We start from the raw sequence: 21,126 nt of genomic DNA, 5'->3' as shown, positions 1-21,126 counted from the left end.
TAAAAATAATAATAACAATAATAAGAATAATTATCTGAAACCTAATATATATTAAAAATTCAAAAATAAAATATGATATAAACACATATATATTGTGTTATTATCTGAAATTATCTTTTAATAATAAATTAAACTAAAATAAAACAGAAAACACATAACTAAAGATTAATCAAGAAAAATTATCAATTTTATATAACTGAAAAGAGAACATTTAGTTTATAATACTATATTCAAAGCGATTTTCTTTCTCTCACGTTAAAAGTTATAGCGTTTAAAATCTTCATTATCCTTAATACATAATTAGATTAGATTTGTTAATATGGAATTACTCACAAATTTAAAACGAATTTCATTAATTTGATTCTCATCATTATCTACAAAATTATATATTACGTGATCCAATAATATTTAGATCAAAATATTTTAAAAATAAATATAAATCCATGTATGTAGTTTTATGAATATATGAATATTTTCAAATTGTTTACATAATAAATATTTTTATTAAAATAAACTTTATTGTATATAAAATTAATATTTAATTAATTATTAAATATATCAAAGACATGAAAATAATTTATTTTAATGGTTCTCGAATTAATAATATATTTATTTAGTAATTTGTAAAATTATTAAGCCCGCAACTGCGGGCAAAACACCTAGTCTATACTAGTATTTGCGAAGTAAAATTTAAACGAATTTAAATATATACTAGTATCGTTTATACCCTTAATGAATAAAATATATAATTAACTCCAAAATAAAAACGAATTTAAATGATTAATAATAATAATAATAATAGTAATAATAATAATAATAAGAATTATCTGAAACCTAATATATATTTTAAAAAATAAAATATGATATACACACATATATATTGTGTTGTTATCTGAAATTATTTTTAATAATAAATTTAAAACTAAAATAAACAGAAAACACATAACTAAAGATTAATCAAAAAAAATTATATAAATTAACTCCAAAATAAAAACGAATTTAAATGATTAATAATAATAATAATAATAATAGTAATATAATAATAATAATAATAATAAGAATTATCTGAAACCTAATATATATTTTAAAAAATAAAATATGATATATACACATATATATTGTGTTGTTATCTGAAATTATTTTTTAATAATAAATTTAAAACTAAAATAAACAGAAAACACATAACTAAAGATTAATCAAAAAAATTTATCAATTTTATATAATTGAAAAGAGAACCTTTAGTTTATAATAATACTATATTCAAAGCAATTTTCTTTCTCTCACGTTAAAAGTTATAGCGTTTAAAATCTTCATTATACTAATACATAATTAGATTAGATTTGTTAATATAGAATTACTCACAAATTTTAAATGAATTTCATTAATTTGATTTCAAATATATATTAACTAGGTGTTTTGCCCGCACATGCGGGCATAAATTTCTTATAAATATGTCTTATTAATCTAAAATCAGCATAATAAATTATTATTTATGTTTTTTAAATAGTTAGATCAAACATCAAAATATTTATATATGTCAAGTACTTTTAATCAAAATATATACTTATTATAGTGTTAAGTTTTTTTAAAACACTCATATCTTAGAGATAGTTTAGAATATATATTTATATTTTTTTGTTGACTAATATTTAATAATAAATTGTTTTGTATCTTAATTGTTTTTAACTTTTATAATAAAAATATTGTTTGCAGATAGGCACAAAAAAAAAAAATATAGAAGAATATCTTCTTTTTTTTGATAATTCTAAAATATTATTTTGTAATCAATTATTAATATAGCATATAACACATAAACTTTATATCATTAAAATAAATTAGTGAATAGTTAGAAACTAATAATAAATTAATAACCTATCTAAAAGTCTAAAACCTAATAAAATATGACAAATAAGAAAAGCTAATATAACATATAAATTTAATATTAATAAAATAAAATTCGTTTTTATTTATATAGAATATTCATCAAGGCTATTATTTTAAATTAATGATTTAGTAACTCAGCTCAAAACAAATAATACATCAACGATAATTTAGCTTAAACTTAATAAAAATATGACAAATAAGAAAAGCTAATATAACATATAAATTTAATATTAATAAAATAAAATTCGTTTTTATTTATATAGAATATTCATCAAGGCTATTATTTTAAATTAATGATTTAATGACTCAGCTCAAAACAAATAATACATCAATGATAATTTAGCTTAAACTTAATAAAAATATAACAAATAAGCAAAATTAGCTAAAATCATGGAGAACATGACAAGTAAGCAAAATTACTTCATAAATAATAGTATAGATCTGAAACCTAATATATATTTTAAAAATAAAATATGATATATACACATATATATTGTGTTGTTATCTGAAATTATTTTTTAATAATAATTTAAAACTAAAATAAACAGAAAACACATAACTAAAGATTAATCAAAAAAATTATATAAATTAACTCCAAAATAAAAACGAATTTAAATGATTAATAATAATAATAATAATAATAATAATAATAATAATAATAATATAATAATAATAATAAGAATTATCTGAAACCTAATATATATTTTAAAAAAATAAAATATGATATATACACATATATATATATATATATTGTGTTGTTATCTGAAATTTTTTTTTAATAATAAATTTAAAACTAAAAATAAACAGAAAACACATAACTAAAGATTAATCAAATTTTTTTATCAATTTTATATAATTGAAAAGAGAACATTTAGTTTATACTACTATATTCAAAGCAATTTTCTTTCTCTCACGTTAAAAGTTATAGCGTTTAAAATCTTCATTATCCTTAATACATAATTAGATTAGATTTGTTAATATAGAATTACTCACAAATTTTAAATGAATTTCATTAATTTGATTCTCATCATTATCTACAAAATTATATATTATGTGATCCAATAATATTTTACATCAAAATATTTTTAAAATAAATATAAATCCATGTATATAGTTTTATGAATATATGAATATTTTCAAAAAATTTACATAATAAATATTTTTATTAAAATAAACTTTATTGTATATAAAATTAATATTTAATTAATTATTAAATATAGCAAAGGCATGAAAATAATTTATTATAATGATTCTCGAATTGATAATATATTTATTTAGTAATTTGTAAAACTATTAAGCCCGCAACTGCGGGCAAAACACTTAGTTATTAATTGATTTTTGTCTAACGAATACAATACAGAGACTAGTGGACTCTGTAATAAATTAATTATAATTAAAGACCAAATAAATTAATTATAACTAAATATTCTTGGAATAAATTAGTTATAGTTAAAGACCCAAAAAAAAAATTAAAGACCAAATAGTATGGTGTCAGACGTTAATAGTGCACGACCTCTTTCTCATTCCTATCCTATGTAAAATGTATTATTCATCAAGATCCAATCTACCACCATCGTGTTTTCTCCGAGACATCGTAAAATGTATCATGTCTCCTCCTCTTCTTCTTCTTCTCCGGCGACTAATGACGTATCCTCACCGCTTCTGAATCAAAACCGACGTGTTCTTCTCTGGCGTTCTTGGCAACCGCTACATGGTGCAGCGTTGCGGCTTATCCACCGTGCTAGTAGTCGCCGGATGATGCTCCGTGAGTCATCAGTTCGAGTCCGCGAGACAGCGGCTGAGCAGATTGAGGAGCGACAGAGTGAGTGGGCGTACTCTAAACCGGCTGTAGTCTTGGATGTGGTCTGGAATCTAGCTTTCGTGTTAGTCACTGTTGGAGTTTTATGGTTTAGCTCGGGAGAGAACCATCATGTTCCTCTCAGATTCTGGATCGTTGTGTATAATCTACAGTGTTTGCTTCATGTTGCGTGTGTGATCTCTGAGTATCGACGTCCACATGGTTATGATCATCTGAACCAAGATTCGGATTCCGGTTTAACCTCCGGCCAAGGATCTAGTGAAGACGAAACTAATGGTCCTGAGATTGAATCAGGAACTAGGTAAGTATAGATCATTTTCTTTACTGTCACAAGAACTCTTCTTCTCCTTTCCTTTTTCTTTTCTGAATACCTGTAATCACCTAGGCCCGAACACACATTGTGTAATATTCCCTACGTTTCAGTTTAGTTGTTGTTGCATAGTAAAATTTCCATTTAAAAATAAGTGTCGTTCTTATAGTTCTGATAATTCTGATGTAAAACTTTTTAACAATATTTTCCAATTTATTTTTTTATTGGTTAAAATACGGTTATGTACATAGATAATAATGATTTTAACTTTAAAAATATTTTAAGTTAAGTATTTTTTTAATATGTGTGCATAAACATAAAACGATAGCTAAAATGAAACGGAGGGAGCATTAGCTTAGTCCCATTGATGATGTTTCAATGTTCTCTTTATTGTAGTCTTGCTAAGAATCTTGAATCAACGAATGCAATCTTCTCGTTTGTGTGGTGGATCATCGGGTTTTATTGGGTCACTGCTGGTTCTGAGGAACTTGCTCAAAGCTCACCTCAACTCTACTGGTCTGTATTCAAAACACACAGCTTCTTTTGTTTTGTTCGTTCTTGTTTCATATATTTTCTAAACCTTTGGTCTACAGGTTGTGTGTAGCGTTTCTCGCCTTTGATGTTATCTTTCTAGTCCTTTGCGTTGCTGTTGCTTCTCTTATTGGTATAGCTGTGCTCTGTTTTTTGCCTTGCATCATTGCGGTTTTGTACGCTTTGTCAGAGCGGGTAAGTCACAGAAGACCGGTTCTGTTCATGTATATGGTGAGGTGGTGCTTCTTCTGATGTGTTGTTGATGTTTTAGGAAGGTGCATCTGACGAGGAGATAGGAAGGCTTCCGAGATTCAAGTTTCTAACCGTGAGAAACTCAGAGAAAGTTAATGGTGAGATAAGGGAAACTCATGGGGGGATAATGACTCAACTTGGTATCGATTCTCCTAGTGAACGTGTGTTATCAAGTGATGAAGCTGTAAGTTAAACCAATCCCGAAGTTTTGATTGGTACAGACGAATATGATACTTTGGTTTTTTGTTTCAGGATTGTTGTGTTTGTCTTTGTGACTATGAAGATGGAACAGAGCTGAGAGAACTTTGGTGTAGACATCATTTCCATGAAGCTTGCATAGACAAATGGCTACGCATTAACACCACTTGCCCTCTTTGCAAATTCAACATTCTTAAACCTGATGAACAGAGTGGCAACGATGCGGTATGATAAAAGTTTCTTTATTCAGGGGATGATCTCTTTTTTTACTCTCTCTCTCTACTGTCTTGTTGTGTAAATGCAGAAAGTGTATCGTTATATTTAAACAAATGTTATTCTTACATTTAGAAATTGTTTTTGTAACAGAGGTTTACATATTGAGACTATTAATTAGTATTGAGGTTTTGTCGTCTATGTGTTTTACGTGTTTGGAACAGCTAAGAAAGAAATTGTCTTCATATGACAGCACACGTTAGTGTTTCAAAAAAAAAAAAAAAAAAAAAAAAAAATGACAGCACACGTGAAATGCAGGCGCCCACAAACTTCTACCAAAATATGGTTGATCAAAGAAACGTGTTTATTTCGTCAGAAAACATAAAAAAAAAACCATTCAAATGAAAGTATTTTCAAGCAACTGAGACCAAGATATAAATACAAAGTTAAAATGTTCTACAAAACTATTTCTTATAAAATATATTAAACAAAACAGATTACAAAATTCTTGAATTTTTGTTTTGTTAAAATTTGAAATTTATTGATCAACAAAAACTCCATTCTCGGAATGTTTTAGTTCTGCTGTTGATTCAAATTGCAAGATATGAGTCATACGAAAGGAGATTGCTGATTAAAAAAAACATTGCATATTTATAGAAAAACTTAAGAGATAAAATGAACCTTTTTTATTTATTTCATAAATAATAAATTTATCATATTTCATGATTTATGAAACGTATTTTTTCACCCAGAACCCCAATTTCAAGAATAATAAATAGCTAAAACAATATGAAGAATTATCTGTTCAGAGTCTTCAGACAAACGTGTAGAAAGAAAAGAATCAAGTCGGCCGTTGATACGCCCCCCAGTTAACAGGAAAACCGGTTACTACACGACCGCCATAACCAATATTAATAGCCATTGATGAAGAAGTCCTTGGTCTACTCCACATTTGACCATTCACCGCCGCCGCAGCCTGAGAAGAACACGCCGTATAACCCAACGAAGGCACCATCAAAGGCGATGGCGACGAATATTTAACATCGTTAACGTCAGGTTTCACCATTATCGAAACATTAATGATACCACTCTTGTCTCCATACTCATCTCTCAACCTATAACTCAAGAAATTCAAATGCCCCTGAGGAGCAAACCCTCCCATGAAATCCGTCACCGGAATCTTGGCGACTCCAACATTCTTATCGGCCCCGCCGCTTGTTTTATAACAAACCTCGACGGTGATAAATCTCACACTCCCGTCTGTCGCCATCTCCGTCTTGATTCTATGTTGCCAAATAGGATAGCTCCCACCCTGTTCGTCCACCTTGCACTTCTGAATCTCTTGGTCTATTCTGACCACGCCGAATGTCTTCCTCTTCACCGGTTTTCGATTTACCTTGAGTCCTTCCGCTGATATTAACTCAATCTCCAATGATCGTATCGATCTTGAATACGACATGGCTTTTGATGTTATGTTTATGTAAGTATATAAGTCCAATCCTGTATAGAGGAGATCACTTATCGTTTTGTTTCGTGAGCTGAGGAAGAAGATGGATGTTTAAGTTTATTTATAGGTGTGGTCCGTACGTTGACCAACGAAGGCGCGAGGTTTGTTCCACGTGCTTTCCACTCAGGCACTTGCGAAATTTTTATTAATGTTCTCAGAAATTTTCAATGTGTTTTTTTTTTTGTTAAAAGAACTTTATATTACTTTTTGCAAGTGGGTATATATTCTTATTGTGAACTATAATTTTTTTAAATCCAAGACGTTCTGAAATATATTTTATACAGTAAAAACTAGGTGTTTTCCTGCACCATGTGCAGTAAAAGAATTTTAAAATATTTTTTAAAAAATAAATATAAATTATATTTATTTTTAATTAATATTATAAATTTTCTTTTTTCTTATCAATATTTTAGTATAAATTTGATTTAACTGAACATTAAAATTAAGATAAAACTAATTTGTTTATTTTGAATTATATTTAAGAATGTGCATGTATATATTTAAATTATAATCTTAGGTAGGATTTTCTATCTATTTATTTTAATTAAATATATTAAATAAATATGTAAAATTTCAGAATTGTCAAAAATTAAAATTAAACAATATTTATAAAATCTGTAAATATATATAAGAAACTAATAATTTTACGATTTAATTTGATTTTATGATTTAATTTTATAATTTTCTAAAAATATGTATATATTTGAAATATTTTTAATTTAAATGATATTTCAAAATTTGAAATGCCATAATTGAATATATTTATTTTAATGATGATTTATGCGTTATTACCATATTTTTAAAAGTCCAAAAATATAAATCGATAATAAATATAATATATGAGATATTACCATATTTTAAAATTCTATCAAAAATATAAATTAACATTAAATATAATTGTTCATGTCATATTAATCTATAAGACATGTCATCAATTTTAGTAGCTATGTCACAATTATTAATCTAAGTGTTTTCATGCACCATGTGTAGTGATGAATTTTTAAAAGTTAAATTTATATTTTAAAATGTAATTTATTAATATTATATATTTTATTATTTTGACTAATAATTAATATAAATATCATTAATTAAGCATAAAATTAAGAGAAAATATTTTTTTTTATTTTAAATTATATTTAAGAATATATATGTATATATAAAGTTAAAATCTTAGATAAAAAAATTATTTATTTCATTTGGTTAAATTATTAAATCAACTTGTACAAAATTACTAAAATCATATAAAATTGTATAGTTATCAAAATTTAAAACTAAATAATATTTATATAATTTGTAGATATCTAAAAGAAACTAATGATATTGCGATTTTTTTTTAATTCAGAAAATTTAGAAAATTTTAGATAATAAAAATTTTATTATTATAAAAGTAAAATTATATAATATTTCGAAATTCAAAAATATCATATTTGAATATATTTATTTTAGTGATGATTTATGAGTTATTACCATATTCTACAAAGTTTACCAAAAATATAAATCAATATTAAATGTAATATATGAGTTATTACCATATTTTAAAAAGATTTCCAAAAATATGTATTAGCATTAAATGTAATTGTTCATGTCATATTTAACATGTCATCAATATTAATAGCCACGTCATAATTTTTTTGTGAAAACGATTGTAAAGAAAACATGTGGCAAATCATTTCTCAAATATAGACTAGGGGATATTAAGGGACCCCAAATATTTCCATGCTTTTATTGATCGGTTTTAAATCGTGGGAGTAAAAGTCAACATATATACTTTTTTTTTTTTTTTTGTAACTTAACATATATACTTTTTGATAAGTTAGATAGATATATACGTCGAAGTTGACCCCAAAAAAGGTTATAATATGTCGACAGTATGTTTTAAAATGGAGATTGGAGTAGTGACGGTGTTCATCCGATGGTTCCAGGTTGCTTGGCCGGTGGCCTGATCAACGGTGGCGTGCGGCAGGCCATGTTTTCGTTTTAAATTCTGCAAACAATCAAATTGCTTTCATAAACAAAATTGCTTTTAGTAAAAAAAAAAACAAAACAAAATTGCTCACGTTCACATAATCTACTTTAATTTTTGGTTACCTTAAGTCTGAACTATTGTTTGCCTTTTTCTTTTTGGAATTTGGCTTTCTTGTAAAGTGAAAGCTGAAGCCGTCAAATTTTCATGAAACTTTTTCTTGTATAGTAAATTAGTTTTGTCAACAAGTGCAATTTAGAAAAATATTGATGTGTAGTATTTAATAGGAAATTAGAAACTTACTTCGAAGAATAGCAATGTAACTCGTCGTTGACGCTGTCAAAAAAAAAAAAACTCGTCGTTGATAATTCCTTAAGACAAAAAAAGATTGCGTTGAACCTAAACATTGAGAAAGTCATCGGCACTAGATGACGTAGTCGTTAATTTATCACGTGCCGTGCACTTAGGAGATTAGGAAACTTGGGACGATAGTGGGAACGAAACTTCAGGTATTTCTTGGTTGATTCTGACTTGACGCACGTCGGCACACGTTATCTTTTAAAATACCATACTATTCCATTGAGTTACAGTTGTCAGTTAGTAAATTCAAAAATTAATACTGTAAATACAATCTCCGACTCTTTTTCCGTTGTTTAAGCTTGTAGATATGTGATTTGGTAATATAATGATTTGAAACATTTAAATTGTAGACTTAAACCCTCTCGCAACACCAAGAGCTACAATGACTGTTGGACTTGCAGGAAGAACAACGTACCGACCGAGAACACTTTAATTTAGAGCCGCTTTATAATACAAATGATGGTTTATTCTGACGGGGCCAGTTGATTAATAACGCATTGTTACTATAATCGTTGCTATGCGTTTCCTCCGTATTCAATGAAACACCCGATGTCGGTAATAGATGGGTAGAAACAGGTCTTCCAATTCTTGGCCAACAAACACAGACACAATTAATTGCATGCCTGCATAAGTCTTTCGTAACGATGCATTCAGATGTTATCTTTTTGTAAGTAAGTCTGGACCACGGCCCGGGATACCCCCAGGTTAAACAATCTTTTTGTAAGTAAGTGTGGTTGAGGAATTGGGGATTCCTGTAAAGTTTATAGGTGAGAAGCTGTAGAAGATCTCCAACCATTTGATGCTGAGGCCTTTGTTAACGCTATATTCTTTCTCATGGAGGCTTTGAACCTAGTCTTTTTCCAGCAGGCAGCCAAAACCGGGGATAAAAACAGAGCCATTCCTCAAAATTTATTGGAGCTCTTAATGTGGTCAAGCTGCGACAATGGATGCCTGTTTTGTTTTTGTAAAAATGCAAGGGATGCTCGTTGGTAAAATGAGAGTGATCACCTTGCACAAGAACATAACAGAGTCAGAGAAATTGCTTGTATCACACAGAACGATTCTGCATGTTGTTACTTAATTAATGTTGTATTGGTTGTGATTTGTGAAGGGAAGACCAACGATGATTAACATAACAGCCAATAGCTCATGAACTGGACGTGAAACGGCGTCGTATTCTATATTACTCAGATGATTAGTCCCACTATATAATAATACTAGTCGCCAAAAATTTATCTAACTCAAAGTCAATAGAAGAAAATAATGAATTTTATGCGTCACGATTATTTTATTGACCAATCACAAATGTCTAGGACAAAAACTGAGGACCATAAGCGACACTCTTAACAGACCGGTCCAATTGATATTCACATCTTCAAATTTGAAAAATCTTCACCCTTGCACAATATTATTATCCAATGTCGGCTAAAAAGACAGGAGTGATCGCTTTGTTCGACGTGGACGATACTCTTACAGCTCCAAGGAAGGAAGCTACTCGAGAAATGCTCGATTTTATCCGAGAATTACGCCAGGTATGTATGTGTGTGAATCGTGTGATTATTTATCCATCTTTACTTCAAGATGAGCTGTGTTTAGTGTTTGCATGAAATGTGTATAAGCGTTTCAGGTCGTCACTATTGGACTCGTCGGTGGATCTGATCTAAGAAAGATATCTGAGCAACTTGGCAAAACAGGTACGACTTTAAACACTCTTTTGTTGTGTGTTCTCTGTTTGAACCGGAGACTATAGAGACTTTCTCTCGTTGAATAGATCAACAAAAAAAAGATACAATAGATCTTTAGGTTTGTTGGGTTCCAGTTCCGTAAACCCCAAGTCTTAGTCTTTATTTGATTTTCCTAATAGGGATATTTAAGATCTGGCTCTACCATGTGGGTCTCCTCCAGCTGTTTGGCTAATAATTTCTAGTGCCCTACTTTTGTTGTTGTTGCAGTCACTAATGACTTTGATTATTGTTTCACTGAGAATGGTCTTGTTGCCCATAAAGATGGTAAACCCATTGGAATCCAGGTGCATATGAAAACAACGGCTTTTACTTTATCCACATTGTTGTTTGATCGTTTCTTTTGTTCCTCAGTATTTAGTATGTTTTTTTTCCTCAGAGCATGAAGCTGTACCTTGGAGAAGATAAGCTCAAGGTTAGGTCCATCATGTATACTAGATAGCAGGAGTTTGTTTTAAACGTTTTTTTATAGGTTAAACTTGGTGGTGAAGCTCATGCAAGTAAATGTTGCTTTTTTTAATTGTTCGTGATAGCTTATCTTTGATGATGCAGGAGTTAATCAATTATACGCTGCACTACATTGCAGACTTGGATATTCCAATCAAAAGGTTTCTCTGGTCTCTAATCATTAAAGATGTCTTCAGGTTATTGAAATTTTGTATACACAGGGGAACATTTATAGAATTTCGGAATGGGATGCTCAATGTGTCACCAATAGGTCGCAACTGCAGCCAAGAAGAAAGAGACGAGTTCGAGAGATATGATAAGGTAAAAAGAAACTATATAGTATTTCATTTTTCTACATAATTGTTATAAGTGATATCATCAAACATTCTTTTCTTGAAAAGGTTCAAAACATTCGATCAAAGATGGTGGCTGAACTTCGTGAGCGGTTTGCACATCTTAACCTTACTTTCTCTATTGGAGGACAAATCAGCTTCGATGTGAGTGTAGAAATCAAACGTGGATTATAACAATTATCTTCTTGTTGCTAATGCTAAGTCTTGTTCCATTTGTATGACGCAGGTCTTCCCTAAAGGTTGGGACAAGACTTATTGCTTGCAATACCTTGAGGACTTCAATGAAATCCATTTCTTCGGTGACAAAACCTATGAGGTATGGTAACATTTGTATGACTATCCATTGAGCTTGATGTGCAAACAACCAGCTTTTACTTCTTCAGGGTGGAAATGATTATGAAATATATGAATCACCAAAAACAATTGGCCATTCAGGTCAGTTAGTTGGTTAATCTCTGTGTTTTTGTTGGTGACAACTTCATGACCAGTAAGATTGTTTCTTTTGCGTTGCAGTTACGAGTCCAGATGACACAATGGCACAATGCAAGGCTCTGTTCATGTCTTGAAACACCTATCCATCTTAAGAACACAAATATTCATCTCCATTTGATAACTTACGTTACAAGCAAAGGATAGAACTATGTTTGCATACTCTGATACCATATGTTTTGAATCTTAATTCATAAATAAAATAAATTATAATATTTGCTTACAGCAGATTCTCTCCCAAAAAAGCTTTTAAATTTACAAAAGATTTACAAAAAGAAATAGCAACAAATTGTGTACAAATATTCATTATAAAAATAAGTGTGTATATAAACTTCAAATTTGACAACTGATTAGATTCTTCCTCCACAACATTCAAGACTCAACCACAGGCTCAGGCTCTTCTCCTGCAGCAGCTTCAGGGACTGCTGCTTCTTCTCCTGCATCTCCTTCCGGAATTGCAGTGTTTTCTTCAGGTTTCTGATCTTCAGAAGGCGGAGTAGAGGCACCAGAAGAGGCGGTTCGGCGGTGGTTAGCAGCGGCTTGATGGACGTGGTTGTAACTTCCTTTCTCGAGAAAGAGCTGGTTGAAATGGACTTTACAGTAGAGGACACCGTTGAGAGAAGCGTAAGAAGAGTGAGTCAAAGGGCAACCACTGTGTGCGCACTTGAAGCAAGTCTTGTGGTAACATTCACCTTCCATGTTTACTTTCTCAAGTGGGTAAACGGTTTTGTGACAACTCGCACACTTGTCTTGTGTTCCACTGAAGAATGAAGATAACTTGCTTGGAGCTCGATTCTTTGGTGATTCAATTGAGTATGAAAATAATCAAATGTTCAAGAAATCAGTATGATGACTAGGGAGTAGGTGAATCATTCGGGGCTTAGACAAAGACTTTAACAACTATAGTTTTTTTAAATATATTTTATAATTATATTAGATATTTTAGCTTTTTGTTTAATTATAAAACTGTTTTGATGAATTATAAAAATTAGATTTTTTTTTTTGGATTCGTACTAACCTTGTTGCTTGATTTATACCATTCAACTAATTTTGATCTTAATCGGTTTATAACAGTTTAAACCAATTTAAATAGTATTAATCGAATTTAAAAAAAATTGTTTCGACTAGATTTTTAAAACATTAGAAACATATTAATAAAAGAATTATAAATGTTCTATTACCATTTGTTCATTCGACTTCTCTGTCTTTCCAGTCTGAAAGTTCTTGCTGAAATTGCCAGACTCTTTGAAAAGCTGTTCGAAGTGAGTCTTGCAGTAAAGAACTCCATCCATGGACGAGTAAGTACTCATCTGTTGAAGAAAAAATATTCAATCTATATTCATAACCATCGTAGTAACATAGTTGAGAATGGAGAGGAATAATAATAAGAAGTAACCTGGAGAGTGCCATTGCAGTGACTGCATCGGAAACATGATTTGTGATAAGTGTTACCCTCTAGCGTCAACAAATCCATGACGTAGACGGTTTTGTCACACGCCTTGCATTTATCCAACGTTCCAGTAAACGACATTTTCTTTTTCTATCTTGAAAAAGTTTGTTCAGGTTGGATTCGGTCTATCGTCTTATTTATCAAAGATTCTTGATATAGGCGTTGTGTGTTTATTTTGGCTCCATCGGTGGAGATTCGAAATGAAACTAGTATCGATCATCTACTGTCTAATTCTAGAATTGTTTTACTCCACGTCCTTTCTTTTTATAGTTTCCGAGCAAATGAAGGGCTCCCACGTTTTTTCCAGAGCTCTATTTTTAGATTAGGGGAGAGTTATAACATTATTTAAATTATGGGGTTATTTCAGAATTAACGAAAAGTTAAGGGGGCTAATTTAAAAACAAATGATGTGGATAAGAGTGAGTGAAGAAGTGTGTGTAATAAAAAAAAAAAAAATCAGTTCGACGCCCTAACAAACGACGCCGGCGAGAGTCTCTCTCTCTCTTTTCACTTTCTCAGCAAACTTTCCCGAGAAAATTATCAACATTCTGATCTCTTTGCTCCTTGAGTTCCCATCAATCATCTCTCTCACAATTTGATTCTTGTTTTTAAAGCATTTCTGAGATTGCGATTTTTCGAGCTGTGAAGATTCATTTCGGTAGATTAGGGCTATAGTTTCGAGATCGAAGAAGAAGAGTGATTGTGATGGATAACAACAACAGAGGGAGATTTCCGCCGGGGATTGGAGCTCCGGATCCTAATTTTCAGTCACGGAACCCGAACCCGAACCCGATGCCTCAACAGTACCTTCACTCACGGACTCCGTTTCCTCAGCAGTATCTACAGTCTCGGACTCCGTTGCCTCCGCCGCCGCAGCAGCAACCTGATGCTCAGCAGTACGTTCAGAGAGGTTACTCACCACAACAACAACAACAACAACAACAACAACAAAACCCTCAGCAGATCCAGCAGTGGTCTACACGCGCTCAGCTTCCTGGTGATACCAGTTATGTAGAAGAAGTCGAGAAGACGGTTCAATCTGAAGCTAACAACGATTCTACGTAAGTGGTGAAGTTAAAGTTTTGTGCTTTTATATGGTTTGATTGAAATTAAAGTTGGTTTCTTTGGTTATGGTTTTATCAGTAACCAGGACTGGAAAGCAACGTTGAAGCTCCCACCTCGAGATAACCGTTACCAGACTGAGGTTAATAAGTTTTCCTTTGAGTTTATATGAACCTTGTTCCTTTAGAGCTTACTTGTTTGTGTTTGTTATGATGTGTGCAGGATGTGACGGCCACTAAAGGAAATGAATTTGAGGATTACTTTCTGAAGAGAGATCTGCTAAGAGGGATATATGAAAAGGGTTTTGAGAAGCCTTCTCCTATCCAGGAAGAAAGCATTCCCATTGCTTTGACTGGAAGTGATATCCTCGCTAGAGCTAAGAACGGGACTGGGAAGACTGGTGCCTTCTGCATCCCTACTCTTGAGAAGATTGACCCTGAGAACAATGTCATTCAAGGTTTTTTTTTCTTCCTCTTCTGCTTCGTTAGTTGAGTAGTATCAGTGAGACGAACGGCTGTATTTTCTTTTAGTTTTGTATATACCATTGTTGATTTAGTTTTCTTATGCAGCTGTAATTCTAGTCCCAACCCGAGAGCTGGCACTTCAGACATCACAAGTTTGCAAGGAGCTTTCGAAATACTTGAACATCGAGGTTATGGTCACCACTGGCGGTACAAGCCTGAGGGATGATATCATGCGATTGTATCAGCCTGTCCATTTACTGGTTGGAACTCCTGGAAGGATTTTAGATCTTACCAAAAAGGGTGTGTGCGTTTTGAAAGATTCTGCCATGCTTGTAATGGATGAGGTGTGTTCCTGATATCCCACTGGCCTTTTTTCTTATGCTATATGTTTGGAGATTTGGTGGACTTGCTTTATTTTAGCATAATCTGATTGTTGTGACTCATTTTCTCAGGCCGACAAGCTTCTGTCCGCAGGATTTCAACCTTCTATAGAGGAGTTGATACAGTTCTTGCCCCAAAACCGTCAGATTTTGATGTTTTCAGCTACGTTTCCTGTCACTGTCAAGTACTTCAAGGATCGTTATCTCAGGAAGCCTTACATTATCAATCTCATGGATCAGCTGACACTTATGGGTGTCACACAGTATTATGCTTTTGTTGAAGAGAGGCAGAAGGTGCACTGCCTTAACACGCTTTTCTCCAAGGTTAGGTTTTCTGGAAAGCCCTAAATTTTATAGCTACTCATGGTCATGGACTGTTTATAAGTATATTTTTTTTTTTTACAAATGCAGCTTCAAATAAACCAATCCATTATCTTTTGCAACTCTGTCAACCGTGTGGAGCTGCTAGCCAAGAAAATCACAGAACTTGGTTAGTGGTTACTCATGCTTCTATATCCATGCAAAGATGGCTCAAGACCACCGTAACAGGGTCTTCCATGATTTCCGCAATGGTGCCTGCAGAAACCTTGTTTGCACTGGTGCGTTTTGTGTTAGCTCGCGTAATGTCTTTCAAGTTTCATGTGTTGGAAGAGATGATGATAAGACTAAACTGGGGAATGTCTGTCTGTTGCAGATTTGTTTACACGTGGAATTGACATTCAAGCTGTGAATGTGGTCATTAATTTTGATTTTCCCGAGGACTTCTGAGTCGTATCTACACAGGGTATGTTTAAGGAAAATTTTTTTTTTTATCTATCGTCTCTGAGCACATTCTTTTCGTTCATATTGCTAATGAGGTTTTGTTTTGTGACACTGCCAGGTTGGTCGATCAGGAAGGTATGGACACCTTGGGTTGGCTGTGAACTTGGTAACGTATGAGGACCGCTTCAAAATGTTCGTTTTTCTTCCTCTGCTTTTGTTCTGGTGGTTTTAAGCCTTTTTTTAACTCATTCATATGGTGGTTTATCAACAGGTACCAAACTGAGCAAGAACTTGGAACCGAAATCAAGCCAATTCCGTCACTTATCGACAAGGCAATCTACTGTCAGTAACTTCAACAAGGTTCACATTCTCCAGGCGGTAAGACCAATCCCTCTCTTGGAATCTTTTGCAACTAAAGCCGCATTACACATACACCAGATTCCAAATGATTGTTTTGCCATTGTTTAGGTGTGTTGTGGAGGCAAATCGTTAAGCTTTGGCAGTTACAAGCTCGTTCCAGAGATGAAGGCAACACTCAGGCAAGAAGAAAGGCCGTATTAATAGCGGTTGATTATATCTGAACCTTTCAACCCGAGGACTGGTGGTTTGGTACCTCCATGATGTGAATCTTATAATGTACCTTCTCTCAACTTTCGTTTTCATTTTCTAAGAAACCTTTTACCCTTTGGGATCCGGGTGTGTGATGACTTCTTTTGGTCTCTTCTTTTTTAAGACTTGGAAGTTTAATTTCCTAGCAGTAAAGACTTGAAGACAATTTTTTTTTCTTTTTCCTTTTGGACAAATCCGAAGAAGACAATTTCACTACACATTCTTATTGCTCCTAGATTCACCTGTGTCTTGGTCATTGTCTAATGTATGATGTCTTTACCTAGAGTTGTGTGAGCCAATCCAATGTTATCAACATGTTATAGAACTTACAGATTATATGTGAAACTGTTATATGCTTTAAACTCGATTTCTTTTACACACAAAATCACCAATATGTAAACAAGACAACAAACAAAGAAAAAGTAACCGAATCACACAAAAAGAGCGGTGAATGATCACAAACAATGACCCTTCGAATGGAATTATTTATCAATCAGATTTTTAAGTAAAACACCTCAAAACATAAGGACTGGATTGGTAATTACAAACTCTTGTAGATATATGTGCAAGGATCGTTTGATGAATTTCAGAGTTTAATACCTTCCCCAAGTTTTTTCAGCTCGGCCGCAATGAGTTGTGCACGTGAGTCATCATCTTCAGCTTTTTCCTTCTTCAATGTCTCCACAATCTTATTTGCAACGGAAGGAATGGCTTTGGAGATTTTCTCTCTATTTGTTCTTTCATCTCCTTCAGATCCTCTTTCCTAACATACTCCTCTTGTTTCTTCCTAAGAGACACCAACAGGTTGTTTTGTGCACGCAAAGTAGCAAGAACATCCTCGTGAAGTTTCAGCCAAGCGTCCTCTGCAAGAGTGAAACATCCTCATATTCAAACACACATACACAAACAAGTAATGCAAAAAAAGAAAAACTGAAGAAAAGTGTATGGATAGATCTCTAGTGGATGAATAATCATTCAAAACCCTCTTTGAGTAACTCGTGCACAAAAAGTGTACTCGAGATCACTGACGAGTTACCTTCATCCAGATCGTGAACGGCATTCACCTTCGCTTTGGGATGTTCGTTCATCTCTTTGGGGGGAGCCATGGGATGATTCTCTGTAAATAGAGGAATATGAGAGTTTGATCAAAGGAAGTATCATCATACTCAAACACAAAGCATCACCATCATATTCAAACACACACACACACACACAAAGTATCATCATCATCAGCAGCATATTCAAACACACACACACACACACAGTATCATCATCAGCAGCAGCATATTCAAACACACACACACACAGAGTATCATCATCATCATCATCATCATCATCAAACACACACACACAATGATTCTGTTGAGGATTCTATCGGTTTCCTGCAAACTCAAATCCGTAGCTCCAATCGCAAACAATCAATCAAGGTGAAACTCGAACATAAATACATTCTAATTTATGAAACTCGAACAATCAATCAAGGACATTTGAGTCGACTGGAAAAAATCAAACACAAACCAAAACTGACTATATTAATTAACCAGATTGACAAAAAAAAATATTAATAACCAGATTTATGAAAGTAGTTATATTCGTATTAAACAAAAGCATATGTAACTTTAGCAGTGATCAACTAATGACTCGTTTTTTGACAGGCACAGCATGTAACGCATTGGTCTTATGCAATGTAAGGCCGAAGCTCTCGTCCATATCCAAGTCCTCAGAAGCGGCACCGTTTAGAAGCTTCCAGTCAAAAGAATAAAGAAGAGAAGCAAGCATGAGAGGCACTATCTTCACAGCCAAAGGCAATCCGGACAAATTCGTCGCCCGGCACCAAACGGTGTAAGCTCATAGTCTCTGCCTTTCACATCAGTCTCTTTACCCAAAAACCTTTCTGGTTTGAACCGGTTTGGATTCTCCCACCTACTCGGGTCTCGTCCTACCGCCCACACGTTCACCAAAACCTGGGTGTCTTTAGGCACAAGAAACTCAAGAATCTCCACATCTGTTTCTGCTTTCCGCGGGAGGAGAAGTGGAGCAGCTGGATGGAGACGGAAAGTTTCTTTAACTACAGCTTGTAAATATGGAAGTTGTGAGATATCTGACTCTTGGACGACACCATTATTGCCTATCACACTATCGATCTCGTCTTGAACTTTTGTCATTGTTTTGGGGTTTTGGAGTAGTTCAGCCATTGCCCATTCCACGGTACTAGAGTTTGTGTCTGTGCCGGCTGAAAATAGGTCCTGACACATACATGCACGTACTATACATCGTCAAAGTCAGATATACTAAAGGTGAAATTGCCTACACAATTATTAGAATAAATTGGTGGAATTTGATATATTGTAAAAGAATTTCGATTTTAAGTTCCACTTATTCTGCTAAACAAGATGACTGAATTGGCAAAGATTCTTTTTGAAAAAAAAGAAGAAAATAATTGTTTCTACTATTTAGCAGATGAATCAGTTTGTAAACAAAAGTATTCCTCTTTCATCTTTGATTATTTATTCCACTTATTTGTTCCACTACTTCCTCTATTTATAACCATTTTTCTCCAAGCTAATATAGATTTCAGTTATTCTAAATTTGCATTTCATTGGAATTTTTAATAAATTACTTTGGTATACATACGCCATTAGGAGAGTACTGATGTGTTTGAATATGAAGATTGATCAAAAAAATAGTATCTCCAAACTAATTTGGCTAATCTTTTGTAATGTTCATTCATGTGACCATATCATGTAAAATAAGAGAAGACTTACGAGAAGAAGGTGTTCAATCTGATTAGTGTTTAGCTCAGCTTCATCTCCTTGGTTGAGATCAATAAGTGCATCCAGAAAATCCTTGCTCGAAACATCTTTATTGTCCGTTTGCAATGAGTTTCCCTTGATTCGATCATCGTACAATCCTCTGAAAGCCCTAAACAACCTCTCCGAGCAGTCCTTTACCTTCTTTTTATTACCTTGCAAGTCAAGAAATCTCATAAATGGGAAATAGTTAGCAAGGTCTGTATTTCCGATAGATTCCATGACACCAATCACCATGTCCTGAAAGTCACTGGACTTCCTCGAGTCGTAGTTACCGAGGTCGACTGAAAACAAAATATTCGAAATGATATTGAGGGCTGTGACGAAGGATGCACGAGAAATATCAACAGCTTCTTCTCTATCACTGCATTCACTCACGAAGTTGATAAGTTCTTGCATCTTTTTCATCCGTAGAGCTTGGGTGGCCTCGATACGCTGTGGTGAGAACAGCTGAGTAACTGATATTTTCCTCAACAGCCTGAATAAATATAACATGATTTTGTTTTTTAAATGACTGTTAAATTTGTTCATCAAAAAACCCATTTTTACATCATGTGTGACTATTTCAAAAGGAATAAAGAATAAAAAATTCCAGACCAAGTATTTTGTCTTTAGAACAAACCAAATACGATATAACACAATTTTTTAATCAAATATAATACACAGATCCATTTGCTCTGTTGTGGGTTATCAACGATCTCCACATAGGGTGGTAAAATTATGTCTCGAGTAGTTATATATCCGTGACAGTCATCTAGTAAAACGAGGATGATATTTTGGTAATGGCCATAGCTCAGTCAGTTGGTATAGCAGATGACAAATAAAAAGACTACCATTAGGAAAAGAAATAGTGAATCTACATATTTTGTAAATTTTTTAAACTTAGTTAAGAATTATAATAGCACAAAACTTAAAAAAAAGATTATAATTATCATAAATGTTTTCTTTTCGTTTTATGTAATACTTTTATATAAGTAATAACATGAATAGAATCTGTCAAATCATATGTTAAAATAATAATTTTATAATTTTATACATTTAAAATTTTAAATATAATCAAAATATACATGTATTTATATATTAACGGATCAGATCAGATATTCGCTTCCCAAAATTTTACTATTTGTGATTTGCTTCGGTTTTAACGGATATTGAATATTAGTATTTGCTTTGTTTTGAAAGCTTACGGATATCCGGAATTTTCGGATTGAATAGAATCAAATTTGAATGATAAAATGCCGAGGCTCTAACCACACTCCACATGACAAGACAAACGCGCGTGTCTCCACTCAGGCGAGTGAGGTTGACTTCCCCATCACTTCCCCCCAATTAAATCTCGCAGTGTACACTGTGGGACCCTTTCAAACTAAAAAACACGAAAACCCTCGTGAATCTCACCGTCAGACGCTTTAAGAGCACCCTTCTCTCCATGCTCCCTTACCTTCTTCTTTCTATGGATACTTCTCCGACTTGAAACATTTCAATCTTTCAAAAATGCCCTCTCGCTTCTCTCCGCCTATA

General features: G+C 32.7%; 3 protein-coding genes and 3 pseudogenes across 3 annotated transcripts; 3 read left to right on the top strand and 3 right to left on the bottom strand.

Moving 5' to 3' along the window:
• The first annotated feature begins 3,457 nt into the window (after positions 1–3,457).
• LOC108851079 (E3 ubiquitin-protein ligase At4g11680-like) lies at positions 3,458–5,413 on the top strand (annotated as a pseudogene).
• Positions 5,414–5,876: 463 nt separating this feature from the next.
• LOC108851861 (BON1-associated protein 2-like) lies at positions 5,877–6,758 on the bottom strand. Its single transcript, XM_018625335.2, has one exon. The coding sequence runs from the start codon at positions 6,664–6,666 to the stop codon at positions 6,049–6,051; it is 618 nt and encodes a 205-aa protein (XP_018480837.1). The 5' UTR covers positions 6,667–6,758; the 3' UTR covers positions 5,877–6,048.
• A 3,588-nt stretch (positions 6,759–10,346) lies between these two features.
• On the top strand, positions 10,347–12,296 carry LOC108851937 (phosphomannomutase-like). Its single transcript, XM_018625415.2, has 10 exons — positions 10,347–10,569; positions 10,665–10,731; positions 10,990–11,066; positions 11,159–11,194; positions 11,332–11,387; positions 11,448–11,547; positions 11,628–11,723; positions 11,806–11,895; positions 11,963–12,014; positions 12,093–12,296. Exons 1-10 carry the CDS (start codon positions 10,456–10,458, stop codon positions 12,143–12,145), a joined length of 741 nt encoding a protein of 246 aa, XP_018480917.1. The 5' UTR covers positions 10,347–10,455; the 3' UTR covers positions 12,146–12,296.
• On the bottom strand, positions 12,247–13,657 carry LOC108851938 (LIM domain-containing protein PLIM2a-like). Its single transcript, XM_018625416.2, has 3 exons — positions 13,465–13,657; positions 13,250–13,378; positions 12,247–12,863 (listed from the first exon to the last, which is right to left on the bottom strand). The coding sequence occupies exons 1-3, from the start codon at positions 13,597–13,599 to the stop codon at positions 12,441–12,443; spliced, it is 687 nt and encodes a 228-aa protein (XP_018480918.1). The 5' UTR covers positions 13,600–13,657; the 3' UTR covers positions 12,247–12,440.
• Positions 13,658–13,963: 306 nt separating this feature from the next.
• On the top strand, positions 13,964–17,027 carry LOC108850037 (DEAD-box ATP-dependent RNA helicase 6-like; annotated as a pseudogene).
• Positions 17,028–18,424: 1,397 nt separating this feature from the next.
• LOC108850041 (cytochrome P450 76C2-like) lies at positions 18,425–20,028 on the bottom strand (annotated as a pseudogene).
• Positions 20,029–21,126: the final 1,098 nt, after the last annotated feature.

The sequence above is a fragment of the Raphanus sativus genome, chromosome 4, assembly GCF_000801105.2.
Source record: "Raphanus sativus cultivar WK10039 chromosome 4, ASM80110v3, whole genome shotgun sequence".
Classification (NCBI taxonomy): Eukaryota; Viridiplantae; Streptophyta; class Magnoliopsida; order Brassicales; family Brassicaceae; genus Raphanus; species Raphanus sativus.
This window is presented reverse-complemented; position numbering and strand designations above follow the sequence as displayed.

Coding starts and splice junctions, on each gene's coding strand:
- LOC108851861 (XM_018625335.2), bottom strand. CDS start 6,666: ATGTCGTATTCAAGATCGATACGATCATTGGAGATTGAGTTAATATCA.
- LOC108851937 (XM_018625415.2), top strand. CDS start 10,456: ATGTCGGCTAAAAAGACAGGAGTGATCGCTTTGTTCGACGTGGACGAT. Junction 11,548..11,627: donor AGTTCGAGAGATATGATAAG/GTAAAAAGAAAC, acceptor TTTCTTGAAAAG/GTTCAAAACATTCGATCAAA. Junction 12,015..12,092: donor AAAAACAATTGGCCATTCAG/GTCAGTTAGTTG, acceptor TTTGCGTTGCAG/TTACGAGTCCAGATGACACA.
- LOC108851938 (XM_018625416.2), bottom strand. CDS start 13,599: ATGTCGTTTACTGGAACGTTGGATAAATGCAAGGCGTGTGACAAAACC. Junction 13,379..13,464: donor ACTGCAATGGCACTCTCCAG/GTTACTTCTTAT, acceptor TTTCTTCAACAG/ATGAGTACTTACTCGTCCAT. Junction 12,864..13,249: donor AGAAGTCGAATGAACAAATG/GTAATAGAACAT, acceptor GAATCACCAAAG/AATCGAGCTCCAAGCAAGTT.